This window comes from Anas platyrhynchos, chromosome 13 (assembly GCF_047663525.1).
Source record: "Anas platyrhynchos isolate ZD024472 breed Pekin duck chromosome 13, IASCAAS_PekinDuck_T2T, whole genome shotgun sequence".
NCBI lineage: Eukaryota > Metazoa > Chordata > Aves > Anseriformes > Anatidae > Anas > Anas platyrhynchos.
The window spans coordinates 19356825-19375507 of NC_092599.1; the positions used below are offsets into that span (position 1 = coordinate 19356825).

Consider the following 18683-nt stretch of genomic DNA (forward strand, 5'->3'; position numbering starts at 1 on the left):
GCAGTACATCACTTTTAGCCACCCCTGACTCTGCAGGTAAACCACTGAGTCTGCAGTTTAGTCCCACCAACAAGAGCTGGAGGGCTTGTTGTCCAGTTGGGCTTCTTGGGGTTACAAGCTGGGGGTAAGGGACTGTATTAGTAAATACTCTTATTGTGGATATTCACAGTGCATCGTTCCTGATATCTATAATAAAGATAAATGTAAAAATGGTGTAAAAAAATACTTATGTGGAATCTTCATGTGAATATGTTCACCCTGATTGCCATCTCTGATGGTTCTGTATTCAACTAATTGCTGTTAAAGTGTGGTCAGTTGTGTAATCCACAAGGTAATTCATTAACAGCTTTGCATAATATGATGATTGTCCATTATTTTCCTTTTCTGAGTAACTATGTACCCTTACAATAACTTAACCAAATGAGTCACTTAAGAATACATTTGAAGGATGATTTTCATTTAATGATCACTTTTGAAAGACATATCTCCATTAGGTTTGTGCATACATGGCAAAGAAAACTTAATCATTGACTGTTTTGGGTAGATACTTCAAGTATTCAAGCTAATTGCATTCAAGTTAGTTCTCCTTTAAAAAAAAGGCCAAAAGGTAAAATCCTTAAAACTTGCTTAGAAATCCCAGTGTGGAGCTGTATCATTTCCATGAATCAGGGTTTGAATAAGGAAGTGAGATTTCGTAAATAAGTTTCCCAACTTGTAGTTATGTTTGTTCTCTTACTCTTCCTACTCCTCTTACTCTTCCTGCTTCTTGAACGTATGTTTCATTTAAAAGCCTCTGCTAGGTTATTAATGTGACCGGCAATCCAGCACTTCCCTTGGTTAGCGGAGATGAAAAGATATATTTTCTTTTGAGAGCTGTATTGTTCTGCAGTTGTGTGCATTTCAGTCCCATTGTGTGGTTCTTCACCAAGTCAAAACAGAGCTCTTCTATCCCTGAGGACAAAGAACAAACTGTTGTTGGGGGGTGGAATATCTACAAAATCATAAATCTTTCTCCCTCTCCTGTTTATTCTTCATGCCATCCAAGCACGTTTAGGGAATAGCCAATTAACTCCAGACTCATGGCAGGTTCTTATGGGCCATATTCCTCTTCTCTAAGAGGATGCAACCAAATTTCCAAGTACTTTCTAGCTGAATACAGCATTTGTTTTTCCTTGCTCTTTAATTTATAGGTAAATAATAGATAATTTATTGTTATCCTAAAGTGATATCTCAATTATCAATAAAATTGAAATTTTTTCTAAGTAATGCACAGATCACCAGCAGTATTGTAAAATATTAGGCAAGTGTGTACCAAATTAATTTTACCACACATCCAGTTCTTTATTATATGAGTAAAACTGTTTAAAGATATTCGTCCTTCAAGAATTGGCCATTGCACATCATTGCATATTGAAATATATGGGAAGCAGAAATTGTACAGGTGGGTTTCCTATAGTAAAACATGCTGTGAAAGTAATAATTTGTAAAATAACTATAATCAGTGAAGAAAACACACTTTTGATGATGATATTATATCCACTAATTTAAAAAAAAAAAAAAAATCCAAACTGAGGGGGAGGGATTCCAAAGTCAAACGTTAGAACTGAGCTTTTTAACCATAACACAGTGTTGTAATTAACATCCATACTGTATGTACTTCATTACATTTTATGTCCTGTCATTTCTCAATGCGTGGTATTTAGAAGAACTAAAAGCAGTGACTCAATTCCAAGAAAAAATTGCTTTTATATTGCTTTATATTGACAAGTCATACCTTTGAATGTAAGTTATGTTAATAATTTTTTTTGATATCTCATGCTGGTGTCTGAATTACATAAAAATTATATGATGTGTTAAGTGGCAGGTCTGCAAAGAAACTGTATATTTAATCCTAATTATGCAGGATCAGGTACTGCTTGGGCTTGTGTTCTTACATGAACATATGCAAGAAGCGAGTCTGAAAAAATGCAGCACATTCAGGCAGCTTCCAAAAGGTCAGGCTATCAGGCTGAAACTGCAGCATCTCTTGTAGTACTTCTGGATGCCTTTTTCTCAGAAAGTTTGCTGACAGTTTTCTCCACTTTCGCAGCCTTAGGTAGGAGTTTTGCCTCAGAAAGACGATTGGACCTAAGATATATCTATATTGCCTACTGCTTGTAATGCTTGCTCTTATCTAGAGGAGTCAGTGAATGCACTGCGTGCTGGCTACTGGTTTGTTTTCTTTACCGACACCTCTGTAAAGGCATGAGGTCCTGTCATGGGGAAATGGAAGAATCTGGTCTGTCCCTGTTAGAACATACAGTATCATCTGTAGCTCCGCGTCATCTTTCTTACCCAATGAAAGACGATGTTAAACTTGGATTCTTTTTTTTATCAGCCAAAAAAGAATCTAGCAGGAGGAACAGAATGAATCCAAAATCAGAAAAAACATTTGCCTCTCAAATATCCGGAGAAATTAGCAGTGATGAAAAAGGAAATACTGTAAAGGGAACACAAGAAGATTTAACTGGGCTCTGAAAAACAAATGAGCAGCCTACATTTGTCTATTGTTTTTGTTTTTGTTTTTTGATTGTGGGTTGTTGGTGGGTTTTGGGGGGATTTTTGAGCTCTGGCCTTTTAAGAATAATGTAAATGCCAAAAAGAGCTGGACAAAAAGTAAGCGTTGTATCCTATCTATGAGAATCAGACGTGTATCATGCTAGTTGTTACAGTCATAGTCTACAGTCTTCAGTGATTAAAATCAAATTTGACAGTAACACAATATAGAGGTTTAACTGACAGCACACACAGCACATTTGCTAGTCATAACGCCAGAGTTTAATGACTGATGCATGTGGGAAGCTAATTTGGATTTTTTTCCTGAATGGGATAAATGAGCATCCAGTTAATGCCAATCATGAATTCAAGCCATGTGACAAGATTGATGCTACATACCCTGTTCTTGTTTTGCATATTCTGCAAAATGAACTGCAGGAAAAGAGCCAGTTTGTACACACATCCGGAGAGAAAGTTCAATCTGCTTTCTGACACATCCACCAATTGCAGCTGAATGTATCCAGCTTGCTGCTGTTGTGTCCACAAACTAATTACCCTTTCTCTGTTAAATAGCCTAAGAATTACAAATTGTATGCCTGTTTTGAGAAAAAGTACAGGTTGAACAAGCAGACGAAGTATAAATAAAATATTTATATAAAAATAGTCTCTTACAAAATATACTCTCTTATCCTATGGTTGATTTTCCAAAAGATGGAAGTTTGTCTGGAGTTTCTTATTTTTAGACATATTTCAAACAAGATTTTATTAATGCTTCTTTCTTTAATTGAAGAAAAAAAATGGTAAAGATTTGCATCCCCTACCACTTGACTTTTGTTCCAGACAACTAGCAGCAAACAGGAAAAATAAAAAATAAAAACGAAAAAAAACAGTGTGTTTGTGTATGTACATATATATAAAGATGTCAGCTTTTGCACTTAAACATCTAGTACTGTAGAACACATCCTGCAAGTCCAACTAGTAGAAATATCCTAGTTAAGAATAATATATACAACTCCAGTTTTTCCTTGCTGTTTCTACAAAATTATTCCACAAAGAAAGCAAGCTATCTACTTTAATTGCAGAATAGTTCAAAAAATGTTGGTAGAGTTCTTTTTAATTAAATAAATTAATATTAGTTTTATCTGAATAAATTGTTAAATATTGCTATTGTTATGCCCAAGTGTCCCAAATCCCTGTGCTAAATCTGCAGCACACACACACACAAAATGCAGATAAAGCAGTGTCTACAGAACATGTCAACAGTTCTACTCGCTGTAGCAAGTGGTATGAAGTGAAAAGATGGGCAAGACCGGCAGAAGCTTTTCAGAAGTGTAGAAGCCTAAATCTGTGTCATCTGCACACTCACATGGGCGTTTCACGATGGGGCACTGTCCATCCCATCCTGTGCAAAGCCCATGGCTGAGGACTTTTCCCCTACCCCACCCTGCTCCTTATACACACAAGTTTTCGACCATCTTTTTTTTTTCCAAACCGAGTTCATTGTCATGCTCAGAGATTTTTCTCTGGTGTCTCTTCCCAAGGCAGTCAATGCTTCTTGCTTCAGAGGTGCAGATTAACTGAATGATCTCTTCTCTCTGTTTTGTGTGTCAGGGGGCTGGGGGGCGGGGAGGGGGGTGTTTTTTGTTTCTTGGCTGACTTTCTTAAGAGTCTGAAACGTGTATCCACATAAGCAATGAAACATGAGAAGAAAAGACAGGGATCCATTCATCAGCGTTTCTTCTGGGAGAGCAGATCTTTGCTACGGTCTCATGTAGGTACATTGAGCGCATGTGCAAATGTACTCGCAGCCAGGGACACAGCCAGCCTGCCCAGCCACGTACTCATTTACAGGTATATACTTCTGTTCTTTCACTGCATGTGTTGCATTTAACATAGCAGCACCAATGAAATTTGCAGTTGCACTGCCACACTCTCGAGTACTGGTGCGTGTTGTAACCTCGCCCACAACACATCAGGTCGCAGCCATTGGACTGCTGGGCTGTCTTGTTGCACATCCTCCCCTGTGTTCCCACGCTGCCGGTGACGGGGTCTTCTTCACAATAATTGGGAGATTTTTCTATGTACACTAAATCTGTATCCATGGGTTTGCGATAAGAAAGTGGCTTCTTTATTTTGAGGAAGGTCGGACGTTTGTTGCGACTTGCCCTCACTGGTTCGACCTGAACTGCTTCATTGTATTTGTCCTTAAGGATGTAGCCCAGCTCCCGGAACTTAGGCAGGGTTGTCCAGCATGTCTTAGTGGTACAGGATCCCGAGACCCCATGGCACTTGCACTCTAACTTCATGTTTTCTTCCAGAATCTGGATTTGGAAGAACAAAGAATGATGCATTAATAAAAACTAAACACTTAAAAAATAAAAAGAGGTTTATCTGATACCTATTGAATAACAGTTACAGAGAGGGTTGCTCTCCAGCATTAGCTGTCACCAGGCACGGGCCAGGTTCCCACCAGAGCTATGGGCTTTGCTTGCCTGGTGATGCTGTTGTCCCAGGTAGCAAATGCTTACGGGTGTCAGCTAAGTTCTGCCTCCAAAGTTTGCACTTTGAGTTAAACAGGGAATGTGAGTGCCTAATTTCACAGACTGTAGACCAAGTGTAAATTGGGATCCTCGTTAACCACAGCTTTTCTTCACCTTGCCTTGTACAGTGCTTCAGATTCATCTGTTTTCCAATTTTTGGCATGTGGCAGTGAAATGAGGAACTGGCAGAAAATCATACCTTTACTGTAGCAGCTTTACACAAAATGCCACATGCAGAATGCTTTGAAAGTTCAATAATTGATTTTTGTAAATAGGTATTCCAAAATAAATTGAATTTCTGTTCTTGGACCTGAAAATGGCGTAAGCTGGTGTAAGATGTGAACAAGCAGATAAACTCTATCCTCCTGTTGGTGTCATGTTAATCAGCAGCGTAGAGCAGACTACTATTTAGTTATGCAATCATCTGTTCTAAATGTTGCAAGTTAATGCTGCAGTTTGGAAATCTAAGTATTATTTCAGTACACCCCAGCCTTACATTCCTTGCCATGCATATACAGTATACCACAATCTTTCCATTTTTTCCTAAAGCATTTTGCTCTCCTCTCTCACATGGGTAATGGAGCATACAAAATACCTGGGCTACTCTGCCAAAAAATGGCTTTGTCTTAGAGCATAAGGAGTATGAGTAAAGAGGAGGAATTGCTTTCATGTTTTGTCATCAATTATGGTTAAAAAATTTCCACCTCCTTAGTACCACAAAAGCTTCTCAATCACATCGTCTTGGCTCCACCCTGTCTCACGTTCTCTTCTTTGTAGGGTCCTCTTATATTTAAGGCTGAGTTGTCACTACTTTCCTTTTGATGATAACGAGCTTCATATTCCCTTCAGCCTTCACATCCCTTGAAACTTCAGCCTCTCCTGCTCTTTCTTTACCAGCACCAGTCCTTGCCAACTAACACTGGAGACCAACTTAGTCCCTGCTGTCTGACCCAAGCACTAGAGCTGACCTCACTTAGCAGCTACAGTGTTAATGCTAGAAAAATTGCTAATTGATAGAATAATTCCAGCAATTAATTTCCCACTGGTGTTGGCTTGAAAAGATAATAATAATTCTTCTGATTACATTCTGCCTAGCCTGGTAGATAGCAGCAGTGGGAAGCCCAGCTGGGGGATTATCTGGGTTCAGGGAGTGGCCACATCATTTTTCCCCTGAGAATCCTTAGCTGATCTGTGCATCCCCAAACCTGGGCAGCCTGGAAGGCTGGAGGGAGGTCAGCAATGTGGAAATTTGGATTAACCCTTTTCCGTAATGCCCCACTTTTGTTTTTGGACATTAGGAAAGCTTGCCATGCAGACATCGGCTGCTGCTGAACAGGACAGCCTGCCCTGAAGGAGTTGGGTCCAGCTCAAAGGCTAGACACGCGCTGGGACTTCAGGTCTAAAATCTCAGCATAAGAGACTGAGTGGCTAGGAGTCAGAGTACCTCTGAGCTTATGTGGCCAGCAAATCCTATGTAGCACACTAACACTGGTGAACACAACTCCATCCTACTTGTGGAAGCCTTAAAACAGGCAATGTAGAGGCTGCATGTAGTAGCTTATTACTGTCACACCTTTTGGTCTTGAGGCTGTTCACATGTCATCTAGGCACAATAATTGCTATTGCCTAACTTTAGAGTAGTTCATACCTGTTTTTTTTTTATTCACTGTTCCTTCTCTGCCATTTTTAAATGAAAAACTGGATTTAAAAAGCATTTAAACGGCTTTGGTTTTATTTTAGTCCATTGCTGATGTGTCAGTACATGTGGTCTGAAGATGAGATTAAAACCCCTAGAAAGTATAGGTCCAAGGTTTTGACAGGTGTGAACTTAGTTATATTACGTCACGTTTTGTGCTACTGTTTTAAAATTAAATTTTCAGGCAAACTATCCATCCAGTGACTTTCCAAAAACTGAAATGTGAGAAACTTCGATATTCAGATCTACATATTAACTTTCAGTTCTGCTCAAACTTTGGCTTACATTTTGCATTATCTTGTTATCTTGAGTTTCTCTCTCAGCCACTGCATACTTCTTTTATTGCTCACTCATTCATAAGGTAGTACTCTTAGAAGATAAATGAGGAGACAGAAAAGGAGTTATAGCACAGAAACCGGAAAAATAACATAAATTCTTTTAGCCTCATTTGTACTTTTTTAAAAGCTCTCTTTTTTTTAATTTGAAACTAGCCAGGGATACATTTCTCAGCCTTAATTCAATCACTGCTCTCATTCAAGTGGCTGGCCTTATATCTGGTACGATGTTCAAACTTGCAACAAAATATTTCTAACATCAGGAACCGCCAGATTGACTTGAAACATTAATACAAAATACATCATGACTTAGTGTCATCTATCCAGGTAGGGCTTTTCTCTGAAGTGTAAATAGCCTAAATTGCCTTTTGGTTTATTTCATTAACATCCCGTTTACAGACAGCGATCTCTAAGACAAGGAATATTTTCCCCCAGAAAGAGCTGAGCAAGTGGCTAGAGCAGTTCAGCAATGGTGCGTGTCATGTACTTGCCTCTTGCTCTGGGTGACATGATGCCAACCCAGACAAGAATCTGGATTTCTGGCCTCGCTCAGCTAAGGCCAGGCACGAGCAGTTAGGGTAAAAACATCTGGCTTTGCCTGAAGATGAGACATTTGACCAATATTAGTTAAGTCCAAGTATTAGGGGTACTTTTTAGATGACCAGAAACATTTGAAAGTGTGGGCAGAGGATGGACAGATAGATGAGAAAGATTTTTCTTTAAATGCTGTGCTACATTTATTGTTCTCTTTCTCTCTCTCTCAATTTCTCTCTCTCTTTAGGATAGTGCTTTTTAAGATGTTCTGGCTAACTTTGTATTTTCTCTTGCCCTACTGGAGTTGCATTTCTATTGCACTGTGCTAAAATCACTCCAACACATCTGCCTAGTTTGGGCTCACACTTTTTACATTAGACTAAAACTTTATATATGTTATAGACTGATTTTCCTAAAATGTAAGAGCTTGAAGAGCACAAAATGTAAAATCTAGATCCACCGTTTCTTACCAAAAGACCGTATCCTGCTCCATTAGCCATAGAGAGTAAATCTATATGCACCATTGAATGCTCTGAACCAGATTAGATGCTAACAAAGAGCTGGAGTTCATTTAACTTTGTCCACTTTTTCTTTGAGTTCCTACAGTAAACTGTCGGTACTTGTTTCTCTGTGTCTTCTTTGCCATTAGCCTCTGGGAAATAGTTTGTGTGAAGAGAACTTGCTCTGGCTCTCTCTATTGATGTTATCTTCAGATATAGTACCTTTGGGCAGTGCCATAAGGAACATAACATGTTTTTTCTTTGCCTTTAGTTTTGCAGAAAATGTGTAGGGTGCATCACGTGAGGGTGGCAAGCTGTAGCCCTGGAGAGCCCTTCGAGCAGCCTGCGAGCTGCACAGGCTCAGGTGCCAAATGCAGAGGTTGTTTGCATGGTCACAAAGTCCTCTGCTAATGGTCAGGGAAAACACAACCATTGGCTAAAAGCTGTGAATTTTTCATTACAAAAAACAAGGCAGGACTTGGAGAGTGGTCACAACATTTCTGTGGGCTGGAGAGGCCATTGAGGAGAGGCAAGCCTGCACCATTCAACTTGTGGCAGACGAGGATTTATGATTTCTATTACTTTCAAGAAGGCAATTGTAACTATACGACAAAGCTCCTCAAACTTCAGGGAAAATGTTAGATGGCTGTTTGGTTTTCTTTTGCAAAAGGATTCACTTTGTAAAAATATTATTTTAAGCTAATGTAATAAAGACTAATTCTTTCTAATTAAAATAAATAGGAAATTACACTGCCACCTGCTTTATTCAAGTGTGACAGTAATCTCAAAATGATACTACCTTTTAAATAACTTGTGGGACTCTCTTACACCAGAACTCTGAAACTAAATAGGAAAATAGCAATAATACTTGGTGCCTTTTGACTTGAAAACAAAAATTAGCATGAGAGAGCATAAAAGAGGAAATGATGCCATTTAAAGACAAACCCCGTGAAACCTTGTAATGTAAGAAACAGCATACTGAAAAAGTACCAAAATGCAAATCTGAAGTTAGGAAAGACATATCTAAACAGAAAAGGTTATTTCCCATCAGTGGATGTCTGCTAACGATATTAATAGAGCTGTTGTAAAAAGTGTTTTGTAGAAATATAACACATTTTGCATTGATATCCTATGGCAAACTAATTGTGGATGAGTCTGGAACTGCTTGTGTTCCATATTAAGCGTGACTCAGTCCAGCTAATCTTTCATATTTCAGTTGAATGTATTATGAAGCCCTTATTAAGCACAGTTAAATGATGTTCCTTCTTCACATTTTTTCGTTAGTAAAACTGTGCAAAAAGCAATATTTGAAGTCGAAGTCAGCATCAAACAAATTTGTTATGCTGAGCAGTGCGAGTCCTGACTATCTCAGAAATTCTACTGCCACTGGCAGGTTAAACCATTTTTACCATTACAAAAAAATCTCTGTTTCAAATAAAAAATGGCTGGGAAATCACCATAGCATATGACCTACACCGATCAAATCACAATTGTGTTTTCCTACAAACAGATGTCTGAAGAAGATCATGCAAGATATTGGTCTGAGGACTAATTGCAAAGATAGACAAGAGAATACTGATAAATGACAGAATGCTAGAAACATCCCAGGTTGCACAGAGTACAAACATTTACCTTCAGTAATAGATATCCAAAATTTAACTAATTGGAATTCTGATTCTAAGTCTCTAAAAAAATGTAGAGTCCATGAAATTTGTTCTCTCATTAGTTTAACTTTTGTGCCATATTTCTGACTTTTCTTTATGCTGCCACAAAGCAGGAGGTTTCTTACAATTCTTTATAAGTTTCATAATTATCATTATTATTTCTACCTTGGAATATTAGTTGTCCTTTATTTCAGCTTTATAAAGAACCTGACCATATGCAGCAACTATTTTCCAAGTGCAGCTTCTATTTTCACAATATACCAAATGAGTAAAGAAAAAATAGTTGTTCAGTACAGTCACGCTGTTCATGTACTATCCTCAGCACATGTAAACTAATTTTCTTCTGTTTCCCTTGGTAAGTCACATTACTCAATTTAAAGGGCAGAAGACCAAATACACTTTGGGGACCAAAAAATAAGCAGCAGTAGAAGAACAAATCTTACAGGATGCTTTCAGAATTGTTAGTCTGAAGAACATTTGGACATGGGATAGGAAGGGGACCACAGTTTTTTAACAAAAAGGTTTAATGAGACAGATTCTCATACTATATAATAATGCTCTTCTCAAGTTAAACCACAAAGCATAGCTCTTGCATTTTTTCAAACTGTAGGAACTTCTATGTGTAATAAAACAAGGTGTCATAGTCCTTCAGCTTTCTGCCACTGAGGGGTTCTAGGAGAAAACCTTATATCCCATTGTAGCTGCTCCCAGGATAAACTTCTGCCAAAACCATCTCAGCTTTGCAAATGTAACTAGGAAAGGGGATTTCATGTATGCAGCTCAGAGTATCTTGCTTGCTCGTTCCTCAATATTTTTCTCAGACACTTCTGCAAACCTAATCATGGCCACCTGAAAGTCAAATAAGGTTCTTCAGTTTTTATTTATCTTCATCAATATACTGCTTGCAGAGGTAGCAGGCACGATGTGGCAACACCTGATGTTAATAGCTCAGCAAAATCTGATATGGACTTGAAAGGAATGATACACAAAGAAATCTACACTGCCACGTCAGACAGTCCCTCCTCAGAGCAGATCTCATGCCAGGTATTCTCTTCTCCCTCACCCCCTCCCTTTTGCGTCGTATCTGATAACAGCTACAAGCTCGTAGTCTGTGGGATTCCTTGCCTTTTTACATCTCTCATGAACAGATTCCTGTTTTCCCCAGAGAGAAAGTACCTGCACCCTTGTCTCTCTCTATGGTCATCAAAATGTAAAACGAAACCATTAATTCATGAGCTGGAACCGTGAGCTTCAGGTTGAGTTTCACATGCTCTTAAGGGATATGGTTTGTGACAAAGTTTTCTGTGTATCTGTGTAAGACAAAACTGTCTTCCCCACCTTTCCTTCTGTTAGCAGGAAATACTGTTATAAAAGTTTTTCTCAACTATGAATTACCAAACTAATGCTTAGATAAGATTTTATACCAGGAAATGGACTTAAAATATTATGTTCCTCCTGCACTATTGGAAAATAAGTAGTGAGATTGGGGGTTCATAGTGTGGGATTTTTTGTTTTCTGAGTTGCTAATGACAAACACTCTTTACTTGAAAGCTGGCTTGAGAGTTTACTGGGTGGTTACTGCTCTGGTGCCCTGGTGCATCTGTCTGCAAGACTGGTCTGACTTGCGTTTTTTTTCTGTAGATTTTTCTATTTAAAAGCAAGACAAATATTTTAACAGAAAAAAAAAAAAAAAAGGAAAAATTAGAAAACATAACTGTCAATATGTTTGATAAAATACTTGCTTTTTTAAAAAAATAACTCTTGGGAGACCCATTATCATGTAGATTAGACTGGATCAATGTAGGGCCAAGTGAGTGTCATCATGTAGGAAGTTTAAAAATCAGTCAAAAAATAGATTAAAAATAGTTCTGAAAAAAAATATATATATTTTTTTTTTTAATATGCTTTCACCTACAATTATTGGAATATAGTTGAATCGTCTTAGGGTCATTCAACAAGTTAATCTATATTTCCTATTTGCATAAGTGAAAGTATGACTTCCTAGTTCCAGACTGAAATAGGATTGTGAGATTAAGCGAAAACTTATCTAGGATCAGTATTTGCTGCTGTCCAAGCAAAACTGACACTGTGGATACGATAGATTATAGCTCGTGAAATACTGAATAGTCATGTCTAGTCTATCTGGGTACTTTGTAGAATGAAGCTAAAATAGACTGGAAAAGGGGATGATGGTGTTACAGAATTACAGATAGAGTTGTTGGTTGTGTTATCTAATTCACCTTCTTATCACTATGTGAGTTGTCTGTAGTACGTATCTTCCTCTCCAAAAAGATATTGGGCAGTATGTTCATGCCAAAAGTGAATAAAAATGATGATCGAGGTGTTTTGAAAATGAAGCAACAACATGATGTTCACTGACACTAAGATGATTTACAAAGAAAATGAGACAGCAGTTTTTCTGGATTTGGGCATGTTATCAACATAAAATTTACTCTTATATCATATCTACCTTCCTTACATTCTGGTCACAAATTAAGAATCACTCCAAAATACTGTTGCTTCTGAAACAAGGCCTCTCTGAAGCAGTGATCTGTGCAGTATTGTATCACGTATTATAAAGATGATGAATGTCCATTGTTAAAAACGCCATTTTCCCTAATTCTACTTCAGGATAGGAGCTCAGTGTATGGATCAGAGACTAATGAGGTGAATGAAAGCTTGACAGTGATACCTGCAGGTCTGGACCTCTTCAAAGTCATTATAGTTCTCCTAGTATCCTATATCTTATGAGTCTGGCTTTAGTTCTGATCTTGGGATGGTGATCTTCATCCATATTCTGTTCTTCAATGAATCAAGCTGTCATTAAAATGCAGGATGAGGTGCTTTAAAAAAAATACATTGCGCATAGAGTTTATATTTTAGCATGCTAGTTCTGAAGTAATTTGGAGGTATTCCCAGGTAAGGTGAACTAAAACTTATTTGCACTTCACAGTTTGAGAACACAATGGGTTAAAGTCTTGGGGGTTATTCCAGTTCTGTTACAGCCTTGCTCTGCTAGGCAGGGATGTCAATGCTGTCTTTTGCTTTGGGCTGTCTCATGGAGCCTGAGTCATACTTCACTGCTGTGGTAAAAAGGTAGGGAAAACAGGAAATGACACAACTCAAATCCATCCTTGTCATAGTTAATGTACACAGTGAAGGATGGTACAGAGTTGACTCATTCCCACTAAACTTCACCTTCCATGTAATTCTCCAAACTGGTAGTGAAATGCTCAAATGAAGTGGTGCTGGCATTGTATAGTAAAGAATTGGGAGCAACCAGGTAGAGCATTTTGACAAATGCTTGAGCTGTCGAGAGAAAAGTTTCCAAAGTGTGATAGAAACCAAAAGAACAGCCTTACTTGTTCCAGACAACTCATCAGAAAACACCTCTTGTCCTAAACTAATAAAGCCAGGTGCTGGCAAGAGCACTAGTTGCAAAATAATATCACTTCATATCGCTTCCAAACATTTTAACCAATAGCCACACACAGTTAATTATAGGTTCATTTAGTTACATACCACACCATGAGAGTTAACCCTTAGGTACTCAGCAAATAATACTATGCAATATTTCTCGTGCTTCAAAACATAAATTTCAGTTCTCTAAGACAGCATTTTTAGTAAACGGTAGATGTTTTTACTTTCCCTCAAGCTTTTCAGGTGATTTCAAAGTACTTCTACAGTAATGTCTCAGTATCATCTTTATAAAAAAAGTATTTCCTAGCTCAACTTCTTCAGGAACTCCTTCAGGCTCCCCCAAAAAGAAGCACCAGTTACCTTCATGTTTGGTTCACAGGAAGACATCTCTGTGTCAAAATATTCACATGATAATAAAATATCATGTTTTTGGTTATGACAAGAATTGGGATATTCTTGTGGGAGTCATTTTTCCATAACGACAGCTTTCAAATTAAGTTATATACATAAGAGTTTTCCCCCTCCAGTTGCAGTTGGGACAATAGATCCGCGGTTCCATGTTTTCAAATAGCTTCCACTTATCAGAGATAAGATCCTACCAGCAGAGCCTATCTCTGTAGCCTAGCAGCTGCCAAGATTAGCATGCCCCAAGAACAGGCCAAGAATTTTAACACAGAGCTTCTGGCCTGTTGTCAATGAACATTTCCTCCAATACCGAAGAATGTGAAATTTCCTAATTTTACATATAAAGCCCAGTGCAGTCTAAGCAAACCTCCTTGGCTTTGTGTCTTGCCTACCTGGCATATTAGATTTTCTTCTTTTCATTCTAACAGGTAGTTTAGCAATAGCTGAAGCTTTCATTTTACAAGTGAGCAATCACGTATTAAAAGAAATTCACATTTAGGGTGTGTCATATTGATGGATGTAATTCCCCTCAGCCAGCTCACTCTCCAGGCATAGCTGTTGCTCTTTGTTAAGAAATCTGTCTGTTTACTATTTATAGATGAGTTAAGGAGAAATATCCAATTACATTAATAGTTCCTCTTAATAAGCCACTTATGTTATATTAATTGAGCCTTAATATCAAGACTGATGTTTTTACAAAGGGTTAATCAGTTGTAGGTCTTGTAGGTCTTTAGTTCAGAAGGTCATAGGATGCCTGTAACAACAGCTTGTAAGCACCAGCTTCACTTGTTCATAAACCCATCAATAACAAACCATGCATGTCTGTAGCACATTTAATGTGTTAATCAGATATTAATTTTGTTCCTCCCTCTAAGGGAACCTTAATATAAAGTATAACTCCATTAAATAGAATTCAAAAAATCTTAATGCTATGCTAGTCTTTAGTAGAGTTATTTGGATCTATAATGTTGTGGAAAACATTTTAAGATTACACCTTCTAGCCTAAATTTGCTGCAACTACAGCAAGGCAAACTTCTCGGACCAATTTCCAGAGAAAATGAAGCTTAAGTGCTCTCTTGGTGTCTGTCTCCCACTTGCTTTTCATGTCCCATTGGTAACAGCTGAACCTTTTTAGTAATTTCAACCAAATATGACGAAGGGTAGAAATTGTGAAGTAACTTCTGTGAAAACAAACGATCACAGGGAGGAGACAGATCCTATAAATGTGGCAGTGTGAATGCTTGTGTTGTTAGACCTCAGGCAATTCACAAAGAGTTTGCCATCAGCAATAATACATGCTTTTGTAGGAGGGCATCCCCACTGTTGCATTGTTTATGTTTTTGTTTGCTTGTTTAATCTTTTCTTTTTTTAACTGAGGTCTTGATCCAAGCCTTTTGGACACATATTTTTGACTCCTTATTGAACTTCTTTATTTATATATTAACTGTTGTACCATCTCAATAGATAATATTTTCATGGCTGCAGGACTTATATACCCAAAGGTATAACAGAATGTTATGACTCAATTAAAAACTCATGTTTGAGTAGTCTTGTAAGAGCATACGTAGCTGTACTCATAACTGTGTGTGGTCTTATATTTAGTATAAGATTTAGTATGCTTAAGGCAAGGCTAGTTTCCCTAGTAGGCCACCAGCTGACACTACAAGGAGAACCTACAACTGGAGCACTAGCAATAAATTTTGGCTTAGATGTTACTTCAAGTTTGCAAATACTGATGCTTTCCTTCTGTCTGTCCCAGGGGAGCAAATGCAGTCCATTAGGTGCAGCTCACTTTGAAGTACCAGAAGGCTCAGGGTCATTTCGATAACCGGTTCTAATGCAAATGAATACTAGTGCCTTTTGGCACTAATTGACCATGCAGAGCCAAGCATCCTCTCTGCAATTACCTGAAACCCTCATCCTTTAATAGATCCATGCTACACTCTTCCAGTACCAAAACAGGTTTTGTTTGTGTCCTTGGACTAAAAGGTTGTTCTTTATTTAATCGATTATTTAATTGTTTACTTCAAAATACCTGGAAGTTCTTTCCATTAAAGCAAAAGTCTGTTCCATTTGTACAGCAAACGCTAGCAATTATTGCTTTCGGTGATTGTTTCAGGGCTTTGTAACTTCAGAGTTTTCTGTCACCAAGTGTCTAATATAACATTTGGACCAAACCTTGGTTTAACTTCCATCTTTACCAAAACCTGTCCTATGCATTGTTCCAAGTGTCTTTACTTAGCCCAGCTATGTGAGTTTATGTTACTGACTCAGCACTGCAAGGCTCTTGGAAATGTTCCTGCAGATACTGTCAGCTCGCACTCTAGAGGTATGGGTTGTTAAGTACAGAAGACTCCAGCTTCTGTCCCCATTGACACAGCAGGGTCACAGAAATGCAATCACATAAACCTAGAGCTGTGTAGTGTGAATGGGTATGCTTTGTCAGAGATGCAATGAATGAGACTGCATTGTGCAAGTTCTCCAGCATAATTCAGTGTAAACTTTGTGTAGCAGAAACACTGTTTGCTTGTGTATGAAGATTGTTCTTAGTGAATAGCCTTGCTGGGCCTTTAGTGTCTTCCTAACTTGGCCAGTGACTGTTTTCTGTGGTTTTAAATGTCTAAAATATGCAGACAGAAGTGTCCAGCTTTATGCAAGTAAATCAGTCTTAGGTTTGGAAAATTAAATTTGAAGTGTGACAGATGTCATCTGGTGAATACAGGAGCAGCAGAACTGTGCTCATCAGCTATTTCTGAAAATTTGTCAACAACTTAATCCTACATCTAGTCATGAATTTTTTAAAAAATGGGTTCTGATCGAATTTCTCAGTAAAACATTGAAAAATACAAGTTAAACAATACACGGAAAAAAAGCCGTGTTCACGGGTCAGACTTCAGGCCAATAGATGCTGTGTTTTCTCTTTGTCGTGACTTTTATTACATGATCAGCATAAATTTTACAATACTCAAACACAGCAAGTATTTGCTTTAAAGTTATTACTCTTTGACAACTGCATTTGTTTCAAATTAGTATGTTTGTTAAGAAATGAGGGCTTTGTTCTGCAACGTGATAGACTGAAGGCTTTACCAAAGGTCTCAACCAAAGGTGCTGCAAACAGTGCGAGTCTTTCAGGGAGACCCAAATAACTTATACAGCAACTGTTTTGTCTGGATGATGTTCCTTCCTGAGTTCTGAATGACAGGTGTATGCACAGTAGGAAATGTTGCTAACTGTCCAAAGTGAAAGACTGAATTACCTTAGAAAATGTCCAAAAATGTGGGCCCCGTTCAGTGGCTTTGCTGAGCAAATTAATCATTAGAGCAAACATCTAATTATTTCAGTTCTAAAAGGTGGATGACACTAAATTTGGAATTTGAGATCTTTGTTATTTATTAACAGACCCTGGCCCTCAGTCCCAGCTATCTTTGTCAGCAGCATGAAGGATTGTCAGCTCTGGTAATCATATACATGAAATGCGTGTTTTGCTTATAATGTCAGAATCCTCTAAAATTGCAACTGCAAGTAAGTGATAGCATTTATCATTCCCTAATCTTCAGCGTAAATCAGGAATTCAGTTTTCAACCACATAAGATATAAGAGGGAGTTAAAAGCCAAAATACAAGTAGGACCATGTATCACAATTTCTGATTAGCTGAAAGTGGAGGACAAGTGGAATGAAAATTCCTTCTTGCGGATTACAGTTCTTGTGCAGTCCAATTCCCTCTCATAATTTAGACTAACATTAATGTTCCCTTTATCTTTACTCTGGGTTGTTGAGAAGATGCAGAGCTTGTCTCTCAAGTTTGGTCTTGTTTTAAGACTATTATCTAAAAAACACAGGAAAGCCATAAAATAGAACTTTGATCCTTTCAAATACAAACAAAATACTGTAAGAGTGCACAGATGTGTATTTTTTTTTTCACACCCAGCAAAATTGCCCAGCAGCATCTTGTCGCGCCCTGCAAACACCCAGTAGGGATTCAATTTTTGTAATCATTCAACTCTGTCCTGTGCTCCCACCAACCTCAATGGGAGTTTTCCCATTCAGGGAGCTGGACCTCCTCCAAATTCAGTGTTTGGCCTTTCTGGAAATCCCACTCCCCCCAACAAAGGCATGGTGAAGAAGCTGCCAGGAAAGACTTTGCTGCAGCTAACTTGCCTTTTTGAATTGCACCAAACCCCTGCTGCAGTGCCAGGCCTTGGGGTTGGGGTGCTCACGGAGTAGGAAGGTCCTTTGAGCAAGAGGGCAGTGACACACAGGAGCAGCCATAGGGTGGGACAGGACTGGGCAACCTCAGATAATGTGCTCTGTAAGTGGACGGTGCTTCCCTTTGCCTGTACCTTACAACCACGTTAGTTTGCAATGTTTTGCAGGCTTTTTTACTAACTGCTTCTATTCATGGCCATATGTACAGGCCATGTGTGCAAACCTTCTCCTAAACCTTCTCCTTCTGGTCTAATCTGGGCAAAATGTTGTATTGCTTAATTAAGCTAGCTACTAGGACCTTCTAAACAGACACTTTTGAAGCACCTAACATCAGATTTTCTCGATGTTGTGTGACATTTTAGCAGTGGAGCAGCATTTTGTGGTTGCTGTTGTTAAGACTGCTATTGCTTTGTGAGTAGTAGTGCTGTGTGTTGCATTGGCTGAAGATTATTTTTGCTGGTGATTTTGGCATCATCTCTGTTACTGACTGTTCTCTTTATTTGTGCCATTGCTCTGCCCCATTATCCCCCATCAAGCTCCATGTTAAGGTGTCTAGCAGCCTCGTCTATCAGACGACTAAACACAGCTGTAGCTGAAGTCTGTCAGACGTACCACTGCCAGTAACAACAGTGGGCATCTACCCGCTGACAGTCTGAGCTCCCCCTCTGCCTAAGGGAGCCTAATTCTGGACTTTTCTTCAGGCAAGAAACCTTGAAAAGTGCTCAAGCAGTTGTATGTTGCAGGTGCAGCACTGTGCTAAGTGTTGTGTTTGTTGCTGCTATGTACTCAACACACCTGTTGATGCTGGAGATCCACTGAGAGAGCAGTAAGGGGAGCTGTATGTAAA

At 38.5% G+C, this 18683-nt stretch overlaps 1 protein-coding gene across 2 annotated transcripts in view; it reads right to left on the reverse strand.

Moving 5' to 3' along the window:
- Positions 1–436: 436 nt before the first annotated feature.
- WNT7A (Wnt family member 7A) overlaps positions 437–18683 on the reverse strand; it is a 37841-nt gene continuing 19594 nt past the window's right edge. Inside the window, exons 4-5 of one of the 2 annotated variants that reach the window (XR_011812549.1) lie at positions 3902–4856; positions 437–951 (exon numbers count right to left, since the gene is read on the reverse strand). Coding sequence is in view for 1 of the 2 variants with exons in the window: in XM_005016509.4 (XP_005016566.1) it covers positions 4377–4856 (480 nt within the window). In the remaining variant the exon portion in view is untranslated. Of the gene's footprint in view, positions 4857–18683 lie in introns of both variants that reach the window. The other variant, XM_005016509.4, reaches the window with a different exon arrangement.